At 36.5% G+C, this 19,702-nt stretch overlaps 1 protein-coding gene across 1 annotated transcript in view; it reads right to left on the minus strand.

Annotated features, from left to right (window-relative positions):
- Positions 1–1,939: 1,939 nt before the first annotated feature.
- Positions 1,940–19,702, minus strand: part of CIB2 (calcium and integrin binding family member 2) — a 58,974-nt gene continuing 41,211 nt past the window's right edge. Inside the window, exons 4-8 of the mRNA XM_067305801.1 lie at positions 16,446–16,557; positions 4,393–4,540; positions 3,269–3,464; positions 2,050–2,157; positions 1,940–1,967 (exon numbers count right to left, since the gene is read on the minus strand). Of these exons, the coding sequence (XP_067161902.1) occupies positions 1,940–1,967; positions 2,050–2,157; positions 3,269–3,464; positions 4,393–4,540; positions 16,446–16,557 (592 nt within the window). The remainder of the gene's footprint in view (positions 1,968–2,049; positions 2,158–3,268; positions 3,465–4,392; positions 4,541–16,445; positions 16,558–19,702) is intronic.

The raw sequence follows: 19,702 nt of genomic DNA on the forward strand, positions 1-19,702 counted from the left end.
CCCATTCCAAATGTTGAATGACTGTCTCCTTTTAAAATGCAATATTTGCATAGTATTTCAAAAATTAAGTGGCTCAGACTATGAAAGGATAGCCTATGATACAGTGCATATAGCAAAAATATGATTAAGAATACCCTTAGATACTTTCACAGAGAAAAGGAACAGTAAAAAGCAATAGGGGAGATGTATCAAGTCTTCCATACAGGCTGGTTTGGATAAAAGTAGTCTCATGACCTTGTCATGTTCCTTTCCTGCAGCTGTTAATTCTGGTTGAAAGAAAAACCAAGTCAGAGAAAGCACACACTCTTTTCTCAGCTCTCAGACTTTTGACATTTTTCCTCATTTTAAAATACAGCTTTAAAGGTTGAAAAACATGATGCTGGGTTGAACAGTCAGAGGCTCTAAACCAGTGTTTCAGCCAGAAGGTGGAAGAAAACCCTTCTTTAGACCATGTCTCATCTGGAGCTCTTAAGCCTGAGGACTTCAGAGTCAAAGCCTGATGGCCAACTAATCAAGATCCAGAAAAGACTGTGAAGCCATCATTTCCCCTGAAGCCAGAGATGGAAAAAGTCTGCCTTAAATATATGCATCATTGCCTTGGACATTAAGGAGATGTTTCGATAACATGAGCTTACCATGACACAGACAGGGCTCAAAGTATATGGGGTTAAGCCAAGTAACTGGATGATCAGTCTTCTAATATTTGTAGCCTATTTCTTTGAGCAATCAGTACTGTCAGTGACCCGTCCCTCCCTATTTTCTCTTTACCTAATCTATATCAAACTGTTTACCTTTCATTTCATCCCTCTATTTACTCATCTTCTTGCCCTGTTGAGTACCAAGCACTTCTGATCTTTCCGCTCATTAGTTCCTCAGCTTCCCAAAACACCACAAACTCGGAAAAGAAAAATAACAGCAGTCGTTCCAATGGCTACCATGGCAAATATTCCCCTCTGCAACTTTCTCAGGAAATGATTGGATTACATAGCATCCTCAGCTTGGAGTTCCCGGTCAGCAGTTTGTGAGCCTCTGCAGCACAGCAGTAAAGTCAGTCATGGCACAGGCAACCTCTGAAGCTACAGCTTCTGCTGAGTCTTCAGGCCTGTCCTCAATTCTTCAAATTTGATCTGAGCTCTCTACAAGATTTGTAGGCACAGTGCAGCCTTCACTTCATTAAAGGAAACTCTACCTGACCCCAGCAGCTTCTAAATGGAGAATGATATAAAGAAAATATTTTTTAACCTAGCAATATATGTAAATGAAAAATTAGAGTACCTACTCAGCAGAGCCTCTCCATAATGACAATATGTATCTTGTTCCAAAAGAGTTTCAGCTAATACACTTGACTAGTCAAGGAATTCCTGATATGCTTCCAACGTATAAAAGACATTCACATTTACTTTATAGCACCTACTCTCAAGTTGATTCTTTGTCAACGAGACTCTTCAGCTGATGTTTCCCAGGGTTCACAGGGACCAGATCACCACACTTTATTGTAACAAAATGATTCTACTAATATGTCTTTCCTCAGAGACTTCATTTACTGAAGACATAACAAACTGCTCTGTGTTCTGCAGGACCCTTAAAAACCGTAAATCACCATTACCATTAAGATTATGACTACAAATTTTGATCTATCTTAATTCTATCTTAATTTAAGCTTTATTTCCTATGGAAATAAAATTCATTCAATCACTCTGAGTTTTTTAATCCTCCTTCCCAGTAACATCTGAATCGTTTGGCAGAATACAACAACATTTGACTGAAAGATAATTAAGTTCCTACATGTTTCATGCAAACAGGCAGCTGTGTAAAAAGGAGAGCCTGTACGTGTTCCATCTGATAGAAAGGCTGCAAAGGATTCCCACACCTCATCAGACACCAGAAAATCTATACAGGTGAGACAGGACTAGTGCCCTAACTGCAGCAAGAGCTTCAATCAAAATTCCTTCTTAGATTTCAGCCACCTAATCAAGAGATGCAAGTTTATAGTAACTAGCATCTACTATTTCCAACATGACCCCCGAAACAACTTATTATACTGTATACCTGCTTGCAGTCCTGATAATTCTTGGACTATTCATCTTTCCAGATGTTAGAACTTGTCTGTTATTATCAATTATCACTAGACGAACAGCAACACTACCAGCTTTACAACTATGTATATGAAAAGAGATTGGGGGGGGAGGGGGGAAAAAACCACAAGTTTTTCAAGTTAGCAAAAGGCATTTACTATTAGATATAGATGACCTAGACTACAGAATTCAGCAAGTCTGGGGAGAAATCAGACCCAGGTTTTAGCTTCAGGCTGTTCTACCAGTGGATTCTGGATTCAAATGTGAACTCCCAGCCTGGGACCATCTTACTTTGTTAGCTGATTTAGCAGAATTTCTTAAAGGGGGTCTATCCTTGTATTACTTAAGTAACAGTCTTAACCATAAATTTTTGTAGAATATTTTATTAATGTATAAAAATGAAAATCTTTGCCATTTTCACAAGGTCCTTTTAAATATGAAACATGCAAGAAAAATTCTACCCTAAGATAATTGGGTTTTGTCTAGAGAACATTAGGAAGAAACTCAGCAATAAAAATCAAAAGAAATCAGTTACCAAAAAAACCAATCCAGATTAACTGCCAATCTGAGAAAGATTGCAGTAATTAATTATTTTAATTGATTTTCTGGTGCCAGCATGAACTGTACTGCTGAAATGGCCTCTAGCTTTCACCTTCTCAGGGCAAACGATCAATGTGCTTCCATGTATATTTGTAATATATATGCAAATTCAGATAATCCACGTAACCTTGCCAATAAAGTTATACTCACTACATTAGATATTCTCCATTAAGGAGAGAAAAAAGGAGCTTAAACTAGCCATGACACTGAACATCTGAAATCTTGAAGAAAAAAAAAAAAAAACCCAACCCTGAAGCATAGGACAAGTCCCTTGTCAGATAGCACGGATCCTTGCTAAATGCTTGAAAACAATACAATTTTGAGCTTCTAGTAGATGAAAATATCTTTCTAAAGAAATCATATACACTGCGGAGATAATTAAAAGTCATTGAGCTCTTAGTCTTCAAGTTAGGAGAGAACTGGAATACACTCTAGAAAAGTAAACTGAGTTACGGTAAGAAATCACCCTCTGTCTTTCTGGGATAAGTACTTCACATACTTAGGTCAGGTGTTTTTTATATTACACTACACAGTGGATATCCTAAAACAGTACCATATGCAAAAATAGGATCTTCTTAAGATAATTCTAATACCTGAGAAAGTCTGGTGCTTTGGAAATCATGTTTTCAAAATCTGCAAATCCTAGTTTCCCGTCACCATCCATATCAGCTTCTTCTATCACCTTCTCACAAACTAGTGTGATTTCTTCTGCTGTTAGCTCTTCTCGGGTCAGCTTATTGAGGGTTTTTTCCAGGTCTGATTTACAAATGAAGTTATCTGTGTTAAAATCTAAACAGTAAAACAACCAATTAAAAGACCACCAACAACTCAGATGCATTTACTTCAAACAAAAAGGTGTACAAAAGAGTGGTTAACAAGCCCCATCAACTTTAAGCCTTATACCCTGAAATCTTAGGGAAAATAGTAATATTGTCCACACCTTATACAGTGTTTGCTTTTCCACAGCAGGATGCAAGCAAAGCTTAGAGCTAACTTCAGAGAATTTCTAATTTTAACCAAAGATAGAGCATTTTCTCTCAAGTTCAAAATGCTTGATCAACATATGCATTCTCTAGAAGCACTTAGCACTGAATTTTTCTAGCAAATTATAACATTTATTATTAATATTTTAATATTTGCTTAGATTCCACAAGATAGGAACAGCTCAATAAAAAGCCTAGGAAATATGGAAATCACTAGATAACATACTTTTTTAGATATAGTATTAGCAAACTCCTTCCTTTGTAATAAGAAATCAAAAAGAAATTGAAAGCATTTAGTGCTTTGCCAGATTGAGCTTTTGTTTCCCATAAAGCTAACACTCCAGATTGTTTAGGCTGCAAGGGGAAGGAAACAAAAAAACAAAAAACAAAACAGGATATCTGCTCAGAATACATTAATTGCATCTCTAGCTGTACTGTGGACTCGCTATGAATATGTATCATTCAGTTTGTCCTTTTGTCTATATTTGCAGAAGCAACTTCAAAAACTATGTTTAACATGAAAGCACTTTGATCACATTGTTCATAAAGTAGGCTTAAAATTAAACTGGTATTTTGTGGACTGGACCAGAATGAAGAATTCAGTTCTTAAAGTAAGAAGGGCTCTAATTTGATTTTCTTTAAAAACACAGCTGACCGTATAATAAAACTCCCTCTTATACTGAAGTTAACATAAATCAATAGAGTCATTTTGCTTCTGCATCCCAATACTTTACCATAGATCTTGAAGGCATAGATTGCTTTAAGCTCTCTGGGAGCCATTTCACTGAGCACAGAAAACATGTCCACAAAATCATTGAAGCTGAGGCTCCCTTCTCCATCTTCTGAGAAAGATTCAACAATCCTTTCCTTGAAGGGATTCTCCTGTGAAAAACAGAATTAAAAAAAATACATATATATTTTATTTTTTTAGTATCTGGAACTTCAATAGAACTGCCGACTCCCTGATCATAATTAAGAGTATTTAATTCCCTGGATGGCTCTCTGAAGACAGTCTTTTGAAAGCAACTCCCCCCCCCCCCCAAATGCATCAGAAATATTAAATTTGCATGTTCTGGCACAAGTGTGAGTAGAACATGCTGCAGTACAGTACCACCACTAACCCAGTTTTTCTCAGCTCCGTTGTTGTTATTCTCTCTAAACTGGTGGTTGCCTCATTTCTGCTGTGTGGAACATCTGCCCCATTAATGTTAGGTTAAAGTTACTAAGAGTGTGAAGATCATTTGCACATAAATGGTCCCTGACAGGTTGTCAGACTGACACAGTTAGGAGGATTAGAAGATGTTCTTCTGTATTGTCTTATGAAATATATCAATGTCTGTCATGTCCTACACACACCACTGTTGTACGCCAAATAATTTCTCTGAAGATATCAACCATAACACCATTTTGTAGCATCTCCTTACCACAAGGAGAGCTGTAAGATTGATTCCAGTTTCAGAGGTTCCTTCTCTAGTCACTTGTGAAATGTTGTGCTCTGTTTGCCAATAGATAGTTTTGACCCATGTAAACAAGAGAAACATCATTTCATTAAATGACAATTAAATATTGGTATCCAAATTACTAGTAAGGTTGCTATGCTGACTGCCTTCTCTGGCTTTCACTGAAAGGCAAACATTGAAAACTCCACTCTTAAGGCAAAAGCGCCTTAATTTGCTGATTCATCACAGCATAATCTTTTGCTTAAGCAAAAATTATTATACATGATGCTTATATCTGGTTTTAAAGTAATGAGGAGAGGCTAAACAAGGTGATTTGATCTCACACCTGCTATTGATTGATCTGTTATTACTCCATCTGTAGTTCTTTCTACTGTTCCTTGTTATAACATTAGTAGAAGCAGAAGAGTTTCTCTTGCCACACAAAGACATGATGCCAAGAAAGCAGACAGCTATAAAGTTATAAAAAACAACATAATAAAGATCATAAGAACATAAGGCACGCACACTAAACCATGGCTAATCGTGAAGGACACAGAATCACATTCCAATAGAGTCTTGTAGAAGGCTTTTTCATCTTTTCTCTGATATGCCTCAGCACACATCCTCTGGTTCAACTGACTATAAATCCCAGAGTTTTAAGCAAAATCTCTTCTCCACAGGAGACGATCTGGAAATTCTGTTCTAGCACCCTACAAACCCTTGGTGACAAGGCCACTCTGAATAAGACAGTATTCCAAAACCATAAATGCACAGTTGACATACATGAGAAAAGCTGCTTTACCACTTTGGAGCCCAAGACAAACATTTCTACAGTAATAATTTCTTTCCCATAGTTATATACAATAACAGTGAATTTGAAGCTGCATATATCAACCTATTCAACTGAATGTGAACAAAACACACTAACATCATTCAGACACTGAGTAGCATCTCACCAAACCTAGTCTACAAACCTCATCTGAAGCCAAGAATACAGATTAAGATGTTGAGTTCCCATAATTGCAATCAGCTTTAGTAGCTGCACATCATCCTGGTTATTTTTAATAAGCAAACTGTGATTTATTTGACTTTAAACAAAGTAATGTGAAAACCTGGATTTCAATCATATATCCATTTCAGTTGAGTTCTGTTTTTTACTGAAAATTTAATAAACTAAGTAACAGGTATTTTTAATACCACCCAAATATATTAAATAAAATTTAAATAAGATTTCCTAAAACAGCTGTATTTGAGAGGTAAATGGCCAGAAAATGTTATTTTTCAGTTTATTTGAATTTTCTTGATAATTGATACATAGCACACACACGTATCTGTAGAAAACAGTATTTTCTGTATACTCCTGGAGGTTAACAAGCACAAGCAGCATGTACAAAGCAGAGTAACATGAACAGACTTTCTTTTTATATATATATTTATATAGTATTCTTCATCTTAAGGAACATAAAGTACCTTACAAGAGTTAGGCCACTTACCACTAATATGCAGCTGCCTCTGAAGTGAAATTCAACAACTGTTTAATGGTGTGCAGCAGCTTATAAGAGCTGAAGATAAAGATGTCCAACTGAAATTACAGGGGGAACTTGGAAGCATAATGGAATTTGTCACCCACATGGAAATAACATTTAAGACGTGTTTTGCTATAAGCTCAAATAATAAAAACTTTGATATAGTTCTAAACTACTAAAAACTTCAAATCAAAGTTATAAATGAAATGGAAAATGAATATGAGTAAACCTGGTCTGAGACATTTTAAGGGTATTTTAAATAAAAATCTTGTGCCTAAGATTTCTGGCTCATGTTAAATAGCAGAACTCAACTGACTTACTGTTTTTGAGGATATAGCCTGGCAGAACTTAAATTTGAGGCAGATCCAGATTTCGTGATCTAAGTTCCTCTAAAGAATTTTAGCTAAATTCCAGCAAAAAAGAAAGGTTAATTCCCTAGTAATTTGATGGTCTTTGTGATATGTTGCACATATGCCCACTGGTCATACACCATATGCTAAGTGGTCAGACAGGAGACTTTTAACCTTAGGAGTGCCCACATAAGTATGTCCCCCTACTGCCTCCTTTACATGGCAGTCACATATTACAGGGGCATAGTGCACCAAACCATTTTCAGCTCCTTTTAACTTTTAAGGATCCCTATTAAAAGAGAAGCATAACATACAACAGCACAATTACTCTAAGAGGAATGCAGAGTGCGACTGTCCATCAGGACACCGTTTCAGAGAACATTCAGTTCCTGGAAAACAGATCTCCTTTCTGCTTCAGGTAACTGATCACATGCAGATTTACATTCTAGATGACTCCCTGCAGTGTCTACTTCCAGGATGCAACTACACTGAAGGGATCAGACACTTGGGTACAAGGCCTGGAAAACAGAATTATCAAAGCTGTCCCACACCTACATACATTTGGCAAGTCATGCTGCCTGGCAAATGTAAAAACAGACCTCCATAGCCTTGCAAACTAGAACTTTGAGACACTTTCTCAGAGCTATATAGGCCATTCATATTCTCAAAGAGTGTACTTGATTCTATAAGGAGGTTTCTATTTAATGATATCATAGCACTCAGGATACATCAACTATCTAATGAGATGCCTTTAGCGCCTTGCAGTTTGCACGCCAGGACTACTTTCATGATAGGAATTAGTTGGAGTCTGCCAAAAGGCAAATATCTGGATAAAGACAAACCCCATAAGTGCGTGTGTCAGTCTTTTGTGAATTAGCGAGATTTGAGAAACAGATATTGGAAGCATAATTTCCTGAGACATACAAGATTCAAAAAGTAACCCTAACCAGAGGTTATAGTACAACTGTGTTTCAGAAAAAGTCTGTTTTAATGGGCATTTACTTTAATGCCTAGCTCTAACTCTTCTGGCTGAGAAATGGGCTAGCATTAAGGATGCTTTAATGGATGGGTGAAGTAGAGAGCACAGGGTTATAGGCTCAAATGACAACCCATTAGGGTAGTCAATATCAAATTCAAATTGCACTGCAGGATTTGGTGATTGAAGTAATTTCTCAATACAGAGCATGCCTAAACATACCAATAGGTAGGGCATTAATGACCTCCCGGGCTTTGAGCTTAATATGTGAGCTTGACTCACTGTTTAGGTGGAGACAAAAACAGGCCAAAGAAAAACAAAATTAAATATAGTATAGAAAAACAGGTTTCCTGAAATAAAAAGATGGCAGGCCTCAAAGAAGCAGCAGGCTCACAGCAGTCAAGAGTCACAACATGAAAAACAACACTCCAGAATTAACCAGATGTCTGAAAGAAAGTCTTTGTAAAGGGATATGCAATGATCCCTCGCATCATGTGCATGACACGTAGAGCAGGTATAACAGATGCACATCTATGGGTAATGCTAAAGCTAGAAGTATCTGACTTGAGTGCTTGAGCATATGCTTGTGGTATGAATACAGACACTCACTCAGTGGAAAATAATTGATTCTATTGTTTCAATTTGTCAGTTTATCACCAAGTCAAAGCAGGATTTAGCTGGGCTGAAATGTAAGAAAAAGGCCCACTTTTTTCCCCTCAAGGCACATAAAGAATGTGTGCGTCTGTTAAACTTATAATAAAGCTTTATCATAGTTATTAGGGAATGCTAAAATGTCAGACTAGAAAACATGTCAGAAACACTTTTCCTTTCTGATTTTTAAAATGTTAAATTGCTTTCCTCTGAATAAACTTCATCAGAACTAATTCTTACGGTAACAGTTGCAAACTGACATGTTAGAAGTAGTACTCTGTAACAAACAGGGACTGCACAGATGTAAATATCCATATCAGCAGGGAATATTAAACCGAGGACTTTCTGCATTACAAGTGCAAGTCATGACCTCACTGACTGAATAAGCATATTGCACTTGCATAAGATGAATCATCTATTTGACATGCCAGAGGCCTTGAAAATACAGTTAAGTCAACAATGAATTAAATGGACCTAAGCATACTTAAGTAACTCTTTGTCAAATGGATCTCTAAAACCTAAGTGAAAAATAAAATCTTTCCTCATATTGATTTCTTCCCTTTAACCTTCTCATATTATGTGTCTTCAGGCAGTATATCTGTGGTTTCCACAATGGAAAGTATTATCTTACCTTCACAGATACTTTTCACATCCTTTCTGTAATTTCATTACCTCTACTCTAAAGAACACAGATTAAGGTTCCATCATATTTAAAGGAAAAGTTGTGGGGGATGGGATTAAAGAGGAAAATGATCCTGTTCCTCCCTAGACTGTCTCCCTTTAAGCATTAATTGTTTAAAAAAGAATCCTTTTAAAACTGGACACCTACATTTGTCTTCCAAAGCCTTTTTCCTGTTCTCTCACAATAAAAATGAGGCAAGACAGAAATAAAAGAATTGTTACAGCTGAAAATTCTGCTGTTTTGCAGGCTGCTGCTGCTGCAATGGCTTGAGATAACCAGTCCTTCCTAAATGTGTCATGAATCTTTTTAACCATCCCTTTTTCCACTCAGATAATGGCCTTTCTATGCATTTTTGAATGTGCTGTGGCATATATTCTGACATGCAGACCTAGAACACAATATGATAAATCACACCCATTAGTTCACTTAGAATATGTAAATACAGGCACTTTTCCTGACATTGCAGTTAAATCTTGCCATGTCTTTTTTTTATTTTTTCCCCTATTCTCTAGTTTCCATCACTGATTCTAGTAGAGTATTGCATTCTCTGTTTGCCCTATCCATTTTGTAGTCATCTTGAAGCTTACTCAATTAGAGTACTATATCCTATTACTATGAGCTGACTGCACTTCGGAAATAAGAGGTTACAAGTAAGGCAGTAACAAGAACTCTCATTCCACAGAAATTTGGTGATCGTTTTCCCTTTTGTATTTGCACATGAGCCCCCACTGACATTAATGGAGGTATTCAAATGCACAAAGCAGTCTGCTTTGAAGACCACTGAAAGTCAGGATCCCTTTAGATTTTTTTTATTTTTTTTATTTTTTTAAATCAGGACATGGTCAGAACTGCTCAGAAACAAAACTTCCTCAAGTTTAAGGAGTTGTTTCCAAGAAATAGAAATGGACCCTTATGAGGCAAACATTCAAAGAGAAATGACTAAACTGTTCATTACCAGACCTCCATATGGATCTCTATATAAGCAGCTGGCACTTTGGAAGAGAAGCGTAAGAAATGCAACAGCAAATGACCTGCATTGGCCTTAGAGTAGATAAAAGGACATTTCAAAAATACTTCTATCAGTAAAACAAATTTTATTGGTATTTAGTTGATTCTAATCATCTCATCAAAACTTCTCTCCAGTGGCTACGTGGCGCTAAATAAGGAAGCCCTGCACAAACCAAGGCTAAGATATAGCTATATTGATATTTTTGTATCTTCAAAGATGACCATGTCTATCTACATATGCTTATTAAAGCTCTTTTAACATTTCTAATGAGAAATGTAACAGCACTGAATTTCAATTTTGGTCACTATTGTAGACAGATGATCCAGGCTTAATGCAGGTGGATGGACTGGATGACCTTTTAAGGTCCCTTTCAGCTATAATTTGTAAGAGCTTATGAAATGTAAGCCAAAGTGTACTTTGCACAAACGCATCTGATCAGAAAGTTTAAATGCAAGTCAGTACAGCAATGAGCTTGGCTCTTTACTGAAGGTTGCACTATGATCACAATAGCCAAATAACCAAAAACGTTGGTTGCATATGGAATTGCTAAACATATAGAACATGATATCACATCATGGGAATACAAGGCATTTTAAGAAAAACTGATTCACTAACTGCAGTGGGAAACTGCAGATAATACTGGTAAAGACCGTCAGGCAGGTACAGATTTGGAGTTCAATGGGGAGATAACAGCCCTCACTTATTACACTTCAAGGGTATATGGTTGGCAGAGAGACAATTAAAGCAGGAGTTTCAGGGAAGTCAGAGTAGATCGAAAGGGGTCAAGTATCCCATCATAAGTAGGAACTGCTAGAAGGATTTAGAGAGAAGGAAGTTGGGATGAGCTGCAGAAGTAGATTAGCTGGGGGAAGATGATCAACTTGCTCTCTCAGCTGTCATGGTCCATTACATGGAAACCTTTGAAAGTGAGGACAGACCATGATTTGGCACCAGCGCACCAAATTATTAACATGATTTCTAAAATTCCATCTACATAAAATTGTAGTACGTTTTTATTTTATTTTGAACTGACTTACATGCATTCATGTTTAAATTCACCAAAAATAGGGTGCTAACACTGGTTCTGAAATTTGTGGTCAATTTGCTGTTCCCTGTGCGTCCTTTCTGTCTCCTGACTGATTCCTGCGCCTGCTGGTCATTCTGTTTCACTAGTGTGGGGATTTATGAACTACCTTACTTCCTACTGCAGCTAATGACAAGGCCTGTGAGGATCAATGAAGCTACTGCGTGAGCCAAAAAAAGAAAGCAACAGACTGTAAAGTGAATGAAACAAAAATGGTTCCCCTTTAGAAAGTCCTTTTATGACCTACTCCTGACACAAAGACTGCTACACTACAATAACCAGAGACAGGGCAAACAGCAGCCTAAAGAGCCTGACAATTAGGGATGTATGCATCATGAAGAAGATGGCCACCCACCCGCTTCTAAAGATCATACATGATCACTGTGATCAGGTTACCTTCCCACATCTAGCTATGTGGAGCTGGGAGTGATAAAGTAAGTGAAATCACTTTTTTAAAAAACACCCACCCACGCCACTGATATACTAGAGCTTTGTCTGGGTAACCAAGACACTCAAAATTAGAGCGCAGAGACTGCAATGGGGTAAACTAGCCCTGTTAACTTCAGTGTAATAGTGGACTTAATTTACTTAAAGTATTGGCCCCTTCTTTATTTATTTCTGGTCTGAATTTTCAATTTTCAAGAATCATGAATTACTGAATGATTTGTTACCAACTAAAATTGGTGGCCATCAGAAAACTTTCTTTCTCTGAAACTCAGAAACTGCATTTAAATTTACCCTGGCTGAAAGCATTAATGTGTAGGGTAAAGATCTTTCTTTACAGTAGCAGAATCTAATTTAGAAAAGTGCATTATTGATTCTATCCATTTGTCAGAATTTGCAGTGGTATTGAGCTCAACATTGCCAGTAACTAGAAATGTAATGTGTATATGAAAAAAGCCAGGTGCATTGAAATTATCACTAATTTTATTAGAATTCAATAGACATTTAGTTTGCTTGTTTCTATTTTGAGACTCAAATGTTAGGTTTGTCTTCACCTTGATGAAAATCTACTGAAGAAATAAAACAATGATTTATCTGGTGGGATCTCAGCAAGTTGCAAAGGCTAAGGACATTTTTTTCTTAGTATATGAGCTAAAGTCAGTACCGTGATTTCTTAAAATATAAACTCTTGGGGAAAGGACTATGTTTTTATTCTATCTGTACAGGAAAGAGCAAAATGCTCCATGGCTGAGATTGGCTCAGGTTTATGACTGAGATCCTAGGTGACGTTTTGAAATCTTTTTGGTATCAATTTTTTGAAAGGACTTGGGGAGGAGGAGAAGATTTAGTCTCCTCCTTTAACTGATATTTTACTGGAAACAAGCTCAGTAGCTATTGAGGGCACTCACTCTATGAACTGTCAGAACATCAGTTCCTGAAGTGTGTGGTTTGACAGCAATATTTCAAAGGTTTTTCACAACCTTATGAAACTTGATAGGAAATTATTACAAAATTTGACACAATTTTGTTATGCTATTTTCATAAAATCAAGTTCCATTTTCCTGAAGACATCTTCAAAAGCGGGGGCAGAAAGCCTCAAAAACTTCGTGTGGTACAAGAACAATGGTTCTGATCTACTTTAAAGATACCTACAGTACTCTCTTAAGAAGCCTATTACTTACTACATAAGTTTTCTAAGGTAGTGAGATATGCTCTTGTATCTCAAAATCTAATCATTGTTCAATATAAAACTTCTGTTATACCCTCAGTTTAGAGATGACAAGTATCATGCGGTCTTGTAACCATAATAGTTCTCTCTAAGGATCTCATAGAATGAGCTATTCCTTAAGTATTTGATCCAGCACGAGCGAGGCCAAAAAGAATGTGCGTGATTATCTGTTCTCTCTCTCTTTCCTGAATTGAAGGCTGAAATCATCCTGACTAATTTCTCACAAAGCAACCATCAGCAGGTGAACTCTTTGGAGGCAAGATAACCAAGCTGGAAAATTTCATATCTCATTACCAATATCCTGGAGATTCTGATTTGATAATAACTTAAAACTTAAGGAGTACTGATTCTCCACACCAAAAGTGCCAGTACAAGCGCTTAAGACACTATAGCAACGAATGAGGTGCAGGCATAACACATTCGAGAGATATAAAACTACTTACAGCAATGGACAGATAACAGTAAATCAAACACCCTGAACAATGATGTATTTTGTTACAAAGATTAGAATTCAGTATCTCAGCATATGCAAAAATAGCAGATGGTTGAACACAGTCAGGATACTTTAAGATACTCCCACATTGTATTTAGACTCTATATGTGAAGTACATTCTATTTTATCCTCCCAGCTGCTAAATGAACTTATTAGTTTCATCTACTTTATATTCATGTAGATAAGACTACTAGCAATTTTTGTTATACTGTATCCACACAACACTAATTTGCATTTTAATACACAGTTGCTCATCCAACGTGACAGCACTTCAGTAAGTCAGGTAAATATCCCTGTTTCAAGATAAGGAAACTTCTTTGTACTAGCTGCTAAGCATCAAATGACTAACTCACAGGAACTGCTGTGAGCAGGTCTTTTAATTAATCATTTCAGAAACATCTCACTAGTGTATTAGGAAAAAATTCAACCAGTCCAGGGATTGCTTTTAAGAAAAAAATATAGAACATGGGAACTGTCGTAATTATCAGCCCATTCAGCTCACTAGCCTAACTCTAACTGGGACCAGTGGCAGATAGGTGGAGAAGAAAAAGGAGAGAGAGAAAAAAAAAAAAGCTATACACAGTGATCCTTCCCTCAGTATATACTCCGAGATTAGTGTAACGAATAGTTTATGGACTTTCTGAGTTAGAAGTTACATCCAGATCATAAAACTTAACAGCAATCTGTGAAATTCTACTCTATAAAAGCACTTAAACCATTTTTGAAGACATTAATGCTGTCTCCTCCAGCAAATCTTGTGGCAATAAGTTCCACAATACATTCATGTATTATGTCAACTCTGTCTGATAATTTCATTCAGTAACTTCTGCCCTTGTGAAAAGTAGCACATAATTGTTCTCTACTCACCTGTTTCTATCAGTCATCCTATCCCATGATCTGGTAGGCAGCAAAAAGGGTTTAGAGCAAGCTTTCCAATTCCCAACTTTTAGCTCCACTGAGTAACTTAACACCATACTTGAGTACTCAGCCTAGGGAGCTAACTGGGCTTGCTTGAGCTAAGAACTTTTCTCAGGCTACTGATTTATATTCCTAATTATGTCTTAAACAATATAATTTTAGGTAACTAAGTCTGAGTATCTTGGCTGCAATCTCCAAATTGCACTCAATCTGAAATGCATGGTGTTTTTGAAAAGTACTGATAATTTTTCCTCTTGTCTAATTACTTCATTTGTGTAATAAGAAAAATGTATGTAGACATGTAAAATTTCTAGGAAATATTTACATGATGGCTGAATGGCTAACATATAATACGGTATTTTACGCAAATCACAATGAAATGAAAAGAACATTTCAGAAGGATCTTTATACCACCTATTTTAAAGTCCTACAAATACCCCTCCGGATGCATTTTTTTTCTCCTCAGTTAATTATGCTGACACGTAATCTACACAGGCTCTTTCATAGACATTTCAACGCTTTTCATATAATATTGCTGAAAAACAATGGTTTTTGGAATGCTTCTGGTATTAAAAGTGAATATATAGGTAACACACCTTGAATTAGACTTCTTTCATATTCTGCTCCTACTTCACACTGTGTAACGTAATGGGATAAGACAAGTTTGTTTGTTTGGAACTATGGTATGTACAAGATTTATTACATGCCATTCCTTTTATTATTAGAGGTGAGCTAGGAAGGTCAACTTTGTGAGCTGCAGAGGAGGGGAATTCCACTGACACCCTGGCAGTCAAAGACACAGACTTGAAACATGCATACAGCTGACAGAAAAACACCCGGAGCCGGATTCTAGTTAGGGTTGGGTTATGTAGCTCTAGGATGTAAGAGACTATATAGCTTTCAATCAACTGATGAAAGAACCAGTTTTGTAAATTCTAGGCACAACTTATATCACAGGTTTCAATTCTGTGACTATTTAAACAGTAGTGAAGTATACACTAACTATATTCTTACACTATGCAATATTATTAAACAAGGTGACTAGAGAAACAGCTCTACTGAAATACTTAGCTATTAAAATCTTTAATAATTTAATATAGAAGTGCTATGTTGATGACAATGGTATTTACGATAGAATTAATGATGTCTTAGGTTTTCCTTGCTTTTTGTTTATAAAATTTTATTCTTTTTTATGTATATTTTTGGAATTAAATCTGAAAGCTACTATATAACTACTACAGGGCCAGCTTATCATTAGAAATAATGATATACTAGGATTTTGCTAGAGAATCCCATGCTTAGCGTAGAAAAACCCTAAATTAATTTCTTGCTTTCTTCAGAAACCCAAATTTCTAAGCTGTATTGTAGGCATCTGGTAAGCCACAGGAATGACAATGTTGAAAGTTTTTCCAAAGATCTTTTGTTTAATTAAATCCTTATGGTGCGAAAATCTCTTATGTTTCCGTTTATGTAAAATGATTGTCAAATACTTCTGAAGGAAGTGAAATGTGCTTCTTGTTCAATATATGACATTGCCCCAGTGTTTGGAAAAAGTACAAATATAAGCAGTACTTCAGAAATTCAGTTGTGGGGAATTTTTTTTTAGGTTAATGTAAAGTGAAAGAAATTTGAAATAGATTTCAAGTAAAAGTTCACAGAACTTCTTATTCTTTTAGTACCAGCTATTCAAACACAGATCCTACTGTCTTCAAAAGGATTTATATGTACAGAGTGGAAAGTGTGTTAAATTCAATTTAATTTTCTGCATGTTTCCATTAACTTCTGATCCCATCCATCTCTGCAAGGGAGACATCTACCTAAATATCTTCCTGTTTCTGTGGCTGGTTTTGCCCTTGAACAGTAATGGAAAAGGGAAGACCTTAGCATGCCATTTTGCTTCATGGTACCAAACTCACTTGGCAAAACCTCCAAGAGGCAAGCTACAGAGCTTAGCAAGATAAAGTTTGTAAGCAGTCAGAAACAATACCTTTAGCTCAGGCATGTTTATTATAAGCTGCATAGGTAGTTTAACATCTGGGTCCTTTGTATAGTCCATGGGCACAACATTTGGTGCCATTTCATGGTACCGGCCATGCAACCTGTAAACAAGCAGAAAAAAACAGCCCCTTTAGATAACCAATGCCATTCATACAATAATCAGACATAAATTTGTCTTGCAGATCTAATCACTGTTTTTAGTACACAAGTCAGAGCCCAAATTCCCATCTTTCTTCAGAAAGAAGGCTTTGATGAAGTTTTCAGCATAACTGCTACTAATATCCATTCATAACTTTGGGTGCACAACATGAGTATGTTACATGAATATGTTCACAGTATCTGCACATAATATTTAATATCATATTGGTACATGTATGCAAGAGGTAGGACTGGACCAATGTACTAACACTGTGCATATAATCCAGGGATCAAACCTCAGTGCAGACTGTTGATTGGTCTATACAACACAAGAATGAAGTTGTTTAACAGGCCAAACAAAGACAAAGAATTTAAAAGTCAAATGATATGTGATTGCGATGTTATGGACAAGGCATCCTGGAGAGACCTCACTGATGAATAAAAAACAAACAAACAACCCTTTTTTCTATCTGTGCCTCACTAACATTGCAGTTTTAGACTTACAGTTCTAGCACTGGCTGCAATTTCCACTTCAGCTCCATTTCACATAGCTTTTTCATTTTTTTTCTTCATTCTTGACTCAGCTTATTCATAAAGCCAGTATGTTTTAAAAGCAATAAACAAGTGTTTTTCCCTAGAGATGCAAATCAGACATCCATAAACCTAGTTTCACTCTCTAAATCTTACTTATTATGTTAACAGTATTATATCATAGCTTGGGTTAGGGAGCTGGAGGAGGAGAAAGACAGTGAAACACACAGATGTTTCTAAAGGTTTAGAAGCTGAACACTAGCAAATTATAAAAGTTGGCTCAGTCTCCTGCATGACCTGGGCTATGCTATTTCCAATTGTTAAATGAATTAACAAGTGTTAATTCCCTCCCACACCCCTCTATTTGCTGCCTCCAAATATTCTTGTTTATGTCTAGGCAAAAGCATAGCCCAAAAGCCAGGAGAAAATGGGCATACGTAAAAAAACATCAAATCAAGTAGGAAGCAAATTTAAAAACTGTCAGCACATTTATTCTCACTGGGATGCTCACTCAAATTAGGAACAGAGACATTCCCAGTGAAATGGGTACCCAAGTCACTCACCTATGGATCTCAAATTTTGAGCAACCACACTAAGTGGACTGCTCTCAAGCAACCTACAGACAGAAATTGCCTGGGAAGTAAAGTATTACCTGCCTAGATGCAATTCATATACTGTATAGAGAGGTTAATTCTACCAATTTGCTGATTTTACCGATTCTATTGATGTGTCATCTCTAGTGGCCAAGTATCTAGTATCAAAGACAGTGAAATAACAGAACACACAAGAATACTGGAGGGAAGACTTACATCCTAGTATTCAGCAAAGGTTATTCAGAGAAAATCTTGGTCTCATAGAAATGCTATACGCCAACATTAGTAATATTCATCTATCATATTTCACTAGCAACAATAATCCTAGTAAGTTAAATATTACCTTCAATTCCCATCCCAAAGATCACACAGCCTGCAAAAAAATAAACAGGCAGATACAAAAATACACCAATAATTTTTTACATACGTAGTGGAAAAACAGTCAGGTTCATGTGATGCTAGTCTTGTACAATAATGTCCTCGACACAGCAAAAAAAGGTTTAGCCAGCATGCATACTTTTATCTAACATACCATCCAGGGAACATGGAGATATTCTAAACCAAGTATTTAAAAGACAGTGTCTAACAAATTCTCTTATAGCCACCAACTTCCCAACAAAAAGAACAGCATCTCTTCACTCAGATCCTTGACAAAACGCTAGATGCAACAGTGGGCGTTGCTCTGAACGGGCAGCTCAAACATTCTTAGAAAGGTGGGTGCTGCTCCTGCACAACAGTTTTACTCAGTCCTTAAGAGCCAACACATTACACCAGACAAGCAGTTTGAATTAACTTTCTAAAGTCCATGCTGGCAGGCATTAGGTACCCATAACCCTCCATTTTTACCTCTGCTTCCATATGCCACATTTTGCTCTCCCTTCCTTATATCCATTACAACCCAAGCAATACTCTAAAAGACACATACAATGGGTACTGTGTTCTTTCCTGAGACTGTGTTTTTTCATAAATTTTTAGGTTACTATTTTGCTTTCAAATGATGACAAATTTGCATATACAAATATCCATACCAAAACACATGAGGCTTCCACCTACAACTGGTGTCCAAGGCTCCTCCTGTAAATCTATTTGGGAAAAACTGTTACAAAAAAGTAAGTTAAAACATTATACAGGATATAGTATACTCTAGACAAAAATTGAGAAGAATTTTTAGAGATGTAGTTGATTAAAGTCCAAAGACAGTGAACACCAACAAGCTGCTGTCTTGTGCATCATGATCATTAACACGTGAAAAACTCAGCAAAATCACCAAAGGTCTTGATGCTAATGAATACCAGCAATTAGGGTAAGATTTCCTTACCATTGTTCAGAAGCTGTCTTCAGCATACTTTCTGTTACTAATAATACCCATTAGTAAGGGCATTGTCAGCCATCTTATGATTTATCCAAGATATTGTGCCATTTGTTATATGGCTTTAGTTAACTATTTGAAGTTACAATTTAGTTTCTATGAATCATACAGGCAGTAAGCCATGAAAAAACCCTCTCTCAAAATGAAACCCTAGCTGTAAGAGATTCCACTGCATCCAGTAGTGCCAGAAGGTCTCCAGGATGAAAGATTAAAGGATTAATGTTTCTCACAATGCCATTTCACAGGAGATAAAAATTCAGAAAGATGACCAGGAATAAATCTGTGATTATAATTTATTGTTACAAAAAGAATGTATTACCAGTATTTATTTCTGCTTTAACTAAGCTTTTGTTTCTTTAACTTGCCTAACAAAATAATAGAGGCTAATTTTATACTGTGAAAACCAGAAACAATTTTTCTTTTATTAGTGGTGATCAGTGATTAGCCAAAAAGCTACTGCTAATGTTACAAACACTACATACAACATTAGGCAGGAGGGTTCCCCAGAATTTATTGAATGTCTCGATATATTTAGTACAGATGTATAAGCTGCCACTCCTCTATGAAATACCATCTGCATGAAAAGGCAAGTTAGTTGATGTTCATAGGGAACTT

This window comes from Apteryx mantelli, chromosome 15, assembly GCF_036417845.1.
Source record: "Apteryx mantelli isolate bAptMan1 chromosome 15, bAptMan1.hap1, whole genome shotgun sequence".
In the NCBI taxonomy this organism is placed as follows: domain Eukaryota; kingdom Metazoa; phylum Chordata; class Aves; order Apterygiformes; family Apterygidae; genus Apteryx; species Apteryx mantelli.